This window comes from Oncorhynchus gorbuscha, linkage group LG08 (genome assembly GCF_021184085.1).
Source record: "Oncorhynchus gorbuscha isolate QuinsamMale2020 ecotype Even-year linkage group LG08, OgorEven_v1.0, whole genome shotgun sequence".
Lineage (NCBI taxonomy): Eukaryota > Metazoa > Chordata > Actinopteri > Salmoniformes > Salmonidae > Oncorhynchus > Oncorhynchus gorbuscha.
The window spans coordinates 36258933-36265306 of record NC_060180.1 but is presented as its reverse complement, the minus strand read 5'-3'; the positions used below and the strand labels follow the sequence as shown (position 1 = coordinate 36265306).

The 6374-nt window shown below is 43.7% G+C and overlaps 1 protein-coding gene across 2 annotated transcripts in view; it reads right to left on the bottom strand.

Moving 5' to 3' along the window:
• Positions 1–4234: 4234 nt before the first annotated feature.
• LOC124040846 (C-C motif chemokine 2-like) overlaps positions 4235–6374 on the bottom strand; it is an 18920-nt gene continuing 16780 nt past the window's right edge. Inside the window, exons 1-3 of one of the 2 annotated variants that reach the window (XM_046357946.1) lie at positions 6126–6300; positions 5898–6012; positions 4235–5572 (exon numbers count right to left, since the gene is read on the bottom strand). In XM_046357946.1, the coding sequence (XP_046213902.1) occupies positions 5290–5572; positions 5898–6012; positions 6126–6192 (465 nt within the window). In that variant the 5' untranslated portion in view covers positions 6193–6300 and the 3' untranslated portion in view covers positions 4235–5289. Of the gene's footprint in view, positions 5573–5897; positions 6013–6125; positions 6301–6374 lie in introns of those variants that run through there. The other variant, XM_046357945.1, reaches the window with a different exon arrangement.

Below are 6374 nucleotides of genomic sequence, written 5' to 3'. Positions count from 1 at the left end.
TGTGGCTCGGGTGGTTGAAGTCTTTGAGGATCTTTTTGGCCTTCCTGTGACATTGGGTGCTGTAGGGGTCCTGGAGGGCAGGCAGTGTGCCCCAGGTGATGCATTGGGCAGACTGCACAACCCTTGGTTGTGGGCGGTGCAGTTGCCATACCAGGCGGTGATACAGCCCGACAGGATGCTCTCAATTGTGCATCTGAAAAGGTTTATGAGGGTCTTAGGGGCCAAACCAAATTTCTTCAGCCTCCTGAGGTTAAAGAGGGACTGTTGCGCCATCTTCACTATACTGTCTGTGTGGATTGACCGTCTCAGATTGATGGTGGGTGGACCGTCAGTGATTTGTCCGCCAAGGAACTTGAAGCTTTCCACCTTCTCTGCTGCGGGTCCTGTCGATGTGGATAGGGGCGTGCTCCCTCTGCTGTTTCCTGAAGTCCACGATCTGCTCCTTTGTTTTGTTGACGTTGATGGAGAGGTTATTTTCCTGGCACCACTCCGCCAGGGCCCTCACCTCCTCCCTGTAGGCTCTCATCGTTGTTGGTAATCAAGCCAACTACTGTTGTGTCGTCTGCAAACTTGATGATTGAGTTGGAGGCGTGCTTGGCCACGCAGTCATGGGTGAACAGGGAGTACAGGAGGGGGCTGAGTACGTAACCTTATGAATCAGCGAAGAGGAGGTATTGTTTCCTAACTTCACCACCTGGGTGTGGCCCGCCAGGAAGTCCAGGACCCAGTTGCACAGGGCGTGGTTCAGACCCAGGGCCCTGAGCTTAATGATAAGCTTGGAGCGGTATTGTGGTGTTTTTAGGCTGATCTATAGTCAATAAACATCATTCTTAGTTAGGTATTTTTCTTGTCCAGATGGGATAGGGCAGTGTGCAGTGCGATAGCGATTTCATCGTCTGTGGATTTATTGGGGCAGTAAGAAAATTGAAGTGGGTCTAGTGTTTTTAGGTAAGGTAGAGGTGATCTGATCCTTAACCAGCCTCTCAAAGCACTTTATGATGACAGAAGTGAATGTTACGGGGTGATAGTCATTTAGTTCAGTTGTCTTTGGATTCTTGGTTACAGGAACAATGGTGGACATCTTGAAGCAAGTCGGGACATCAGACTGGGATAGGGAGAGATTGAATATGTCCGTAAACACTCCAGCCAGCTGGCCTGCGCATGCTCTGAGGACGCGGCTAGGGATGCTGTCTGGGCCGGCAGCCTTGCAAGGGTTAACACGCTTAAATGTCTTACTCACGTCGGCCACGGAGAACAAGAGGCCACAGTCCTTTGGAGCGGCACTGCGTTATCCTCAAAGCGGGCGAAGAAGGTGTTTAGCTTGTCCGGGAGCAAGACGTCAGTGTCTGCTACATGGCTGGTTTTCCCTTTGTAATCCGGGATTGTCTGTAGACCCTGCCACATAGTCTTGTGTCTAAGCCGTTGAATTGTGACTCCACTTTGTCTCTGTACTGACGTTTTGCCTGTTTGATTGCCTTATGGAGGGCATAACACTTATTGTTTGTATTCAACCATATTCCCAGTCACCTTGCCATGGTTAAATGCAGTGGTTTGGCGCTTTCAGTTTTCCGCGAATGCTGCCATCTATCCACGGTTTCTGGTTTGGGTAGGTTTTAATAGTCACAGTGGAAACAACATCTCCTATAACAAGATCTCCAACATCTCCTACAACATCTCCTATACGCTTCCTGATGAACTCAGTCACAGTGTCAATGTATCTGTCAATGTTATTCTCAGAGGCTACCCACAACATACCTCAGTCTGCACGGACTCTGATTGGTCAGCATTGAAAAGACCTTAGCACAGGTACTTCCTGTTCGAGTTTATGACTATAGGAAAGGAGGAGCAAAATGGAGTCGTGATCTGATTTGCCGAAAGGAGGGCGGGGTATCTATACTTTTACTCAAGTATGACAATTGGGTAGTTTTTCCACCACTGTAGCTGTCTTACCTGGTATGAGGTTTGAGAAGTCCACTCCAAACCACAAGAGAATGCTTGCTAAAATATGGGCCAGGTTCTATAGAAGCTCTTAATTAAGCATTTACTGCACAGTACAGAAATAAGCACATATCAACATCAGAAGAAAACCTTTTTTCAGGAAAACATATAGCAAATAAAGGGCTGTAATCAGTCACCTTTCGGCAAAAATTTGCCATTTTCAATCCAAATAGGTGACCTTACGTGATTCGTGTAGATCTGATGAGAAAAGTTTAAAAGTTTGGCCGAGGGGAGGACGGGGGGGGGCTTTGGATGACTACTGGCTATATGCGAACGAGTGATGCGCGTTTGGAGCAATATTGGCTGTATCCCAGGCTCAGCCAATCGTTCACTTAACAACAGCACGTAGCACGCGACTGAAGAGAGAAAAGACAACCAATTTGCAACCAAGTTACAGCATCAGTGTTCGCCCTGGAAAGAGAGCGGAAAGGCAGTTTGCCAGTTAACTTACACCAGCGCGCCCCCTGAACGATATCGAAGAGGTAAGTAAGAAGCCTGACCACGAAGATGGGGGTGAGAAGGTGATGAAGCGTACTTCATGAGCTCTAACCAAAAAACAACTGGCATTTGGAAAGTTTGAGGTGAGGGAGAAAGTGTTTTGGAACAGGTATTGTTAGCATTGTTAAGTATCTTGCTAGTCAGATCGAATTATCCGTTAGCTAGCCAGAGAAATGTTGAGCAACGTTAGCCAATTTAACTGATCAAATAATTGAGTTTATGATGTGAAAATTAGCTGCCGAATAAAGTCAGACAATTTTACAACATCAAATGAGCTAACGTTAGTAACCTAACCAATTCGCTATAGTATTTACTGGTAACGCTATACGACTCCTTGCTGTTCCTCAAGTTAAAATACAGCGCTAGTTGCTTACTGGACCCTGGCAATCTGTGTGAAATGTTAACTAGTTAACTAGCCAACGAACTAACTACTATATGTGAACTAATGTTTTGCCTCTACACTATATGGTTCATTTTAAGAATGAGAGAATTAGGTGAAAATGAGGCGTTGCTTGTTAAACAGTTAAGTGTAGCTGGAGCCGGGCCTGGCTTAAGCTGGATCCTACTATAGAGGTGCAAGCAACACCACACTCACTTCTTCTTTCTCACTTTTTCAATACAGTGGATAGAAAGGGGTATGCCAGGTGTCCTCTCTGCCTGAAGGAGATCAATTATGCCAACAAAAGGGTATAATGCTCTGCTGGCACATTGTAGAACAGATATCCCCAGGCAGAAAGTGTACAATGTAATAATGTGCACAATGTAATAATGTCCAGTGTAGCCCAAAGATATTGCTTTTGTTGTGTTAAACCTGACAGTAACACTTGGTGTGAGCAGGGGGGATTATTTCATGTTTTACTCAGTGAATGTTATTTTTGCACACATGTAGCCTTGGGCACTTGTTCTATGTCTACTCTGATTCAGAGGGGTTGGGTTAAATGCGGAAGACACATTTGACCAGGTATCCCCCTTTCCCTTTCCCTACTATAGTGGCCACGATAATAGAGCAAAAATTGAATGGCTGTTTGTTTCATTCTATTTCTACTTAAAATAGCTCCCGAGTGGCGCAGTGGTCTGGGGCACTGCATCTCAGTGCTAGAAGCATCACTACAGACACCTGGTTCAAATCTAGACTGTATCACAACCGGCTGTGATTGGAAGTCCCATAGGGTGGCACACAATTGACCAAGCATCGTCCGGGTTTGGTCGGCGTAGGCCGTCATTGTGAATAAGAATTTGTTCTTAACTCACTTGCCTAGTTTAAAAAAAATTAAAGACCCCAAGTGCTATATTTAGATGTGTGTGGTCACAAGCGTTCTATTGTGAAGGCGGTCATGGCTAACTGCAATGTTAGTGTATAGTTTTCTTCTCCAGACTCAAGTGTCATTTGCTGTAAAGTCTAGGCAACAAATAACATTGGATTGCTTTCCTTGCATTTTGCTGTGAGTTATGTTCACATGAACCACTTTTTATTTTACACAAAGAGACTGATCATGTACAGTAGATCAGATATTATTTGTTGTTTAATTAGTTTAAACCTGCATTTCCCCCTGCAACATGTTTCAGTGCAAAACGAAAGTGTCACCTTTTTGGGCCCTCACCAGTTTACATCCCCGGGTAATGAAAGGAGATGATTGAATGTTTTTGAGAAGTTATTCATATGGGACAACTGTCATGTGATAGTGGCTTATTGTGTTAAGACTTCAAATACATCATGACCACCAGGTAACAAAAGTTATCATGATTATATCGTTTTATTGACTTAACATAAAAATGTACAAATATAAAGAACATTAAGAGTTAGCAGGGTAGGTAATAGATACAAATGTAACTTTAAAACAGACAAGCATGTTATTTACATGTACATTCTACTCATTTATCATGGCCGCTGTTGAAGTGAGCAGGGATGTGTGGGTTCAATGGTATTCAGATCAACCACTTGACTGTTACTTGATTGTATTCCTTCATTCATTGTATACACTTCTACCCATATTTCTACCCTCGGCATCTGTTGCCAGGGTCGTAACCAGGGTTAGATTTTTAGTGAGGTCTGAATGCAGTAAATAAGCTTAAACTTTTAAAACATTTCTATACAAAAAAAATAAAATGTCATTGTAATTAGAGAACTGCAAAAACAAGCCAAATTGACCCCAGTCATGATCACCTTGGCTGCAGTAGGTTCATTCACCTCAGTCGATCTACAAACACAAAGCCTATTAGCTACACAAGTGTAATGTTACATCCCTGAAAGGGGGGAAATATGAGAAAGGATTCACACTGACACATAGCATCAGCGATGAAAGGAAAACATATGACATGATTTGAACTGTGTTGTTTGCATTTTGATTGCATGTTAATGTAAGTCTAGGCCTATATGGAAGAAAGGCCATGTGGAGATGTACATTCTAGTCATTTATCAGAAGGTCTGGAGAAATGTATATAAAAACTAGGCTACATTCCACAAAGGTAGGCGAGGCAACGTACTGTACCACCATCATCCCAAGAGGCCTGAACCTTTCTCAAACATGCGCTAGTGGCAGCCAGTGCAAGAATACAAATTTGATTTAAAAGTTCTGTGCTATGATTTTTTTATCCAGTATTTTACTAAAACAGCGTCGGTCAGAGAGTAAAAGACAACAACTTTGTGTCCAGTCCTCATTGAAATGTTTATTTCTTTACAACATGCCAACATAGGCAAAAGTCCTTGCCATTGTACTGCTTTTACATCAGTTGATTTTCTTGCTCTCCTCCTCGAGGCAGAAATCCACGATTTAGACTTAACATCAATTGTACTCAGTTACTCAATTGGTTTGTTACACCAGTTCTCTTGCGCCCTCTTCCCTCTCTCTTTCCTCCTCTCTTCCCTCCTTTCCCCTTTCCCTTTTTGGCTCCCTTCTTTTGTCCCTTTCCCTGCCTACGTGGCACTGCCGGTGCCATGGTCACTCTCTTGCCCTCCTTTCCCTCCTCCTCCTCCTCTCTCTTGATTGCCTTGGTTTCGTCCACCTTTCCCATGGCCTTCCTTACCCAATCACTTCCTGGGTCACCACAGATCGTCTTCCTTTCTATGGTGTGTAACCTGGAAGTAGATGAATCAAGAGGTCAATTGTCTCCTCTGGTGAGGTTATTCTTTTATTCACTTTGTCCTTTTCTGATCACGACATTGGTAGTGAAGTAAAACCAGGAGTTATGTATGACAGTGTAGGATACTCTCAACAGGACGAATTCTTATCTTTACGGTGTAGCGTGCTTTTACACCTGCATTGTTTGCTGTTTGGGGTTTTAGGCTGGGTTTCTGTACAGCACTTTGAGATATCAGCTGATGTACGAAGGGCTATATAAATAAATTTGATTTGATTTGATTTAGCGTGACTGTGTAGGAAACATGAATATAGGGTACTCACACTATGACTTTGATGGGACACAGTGCTGTAGTCTGTACGGTGTAGTCCACTATTTTCTTAGGAGAGATTCTTTTCTGAGTCAGCTTAAGACAGCAAGTGTTGACTGGTCCAAAGCCTATACAGGGTTAAACATGGCAATACATTACTGGTTTACACACAGCTACACATTACATGCATACACCGTCGACACGCACACTTCCAGCCGTGAAATAAGAGGTAAGAACTCACTTGCATCGACCCTGGTCATCCATGTGGCTACACAGAGCAGAGAAGAGAACACCAGTCTCAACCTCATTTTTAGGTGTTGAAGTTTTCAGATTTGAAAGTCTTTAGGTATAGAAGTCTTCATGTGCTGCCCAGCCGTTCTGACTGATCGGCTATCTCTTAGCCCTGGCCTTATAGGTAGAGAAAGTTCCACCCACACCATTAGGTCTGATAACCCCCCCCCCCTCTTTCATCTTCCTCTTCTTCCTCCGA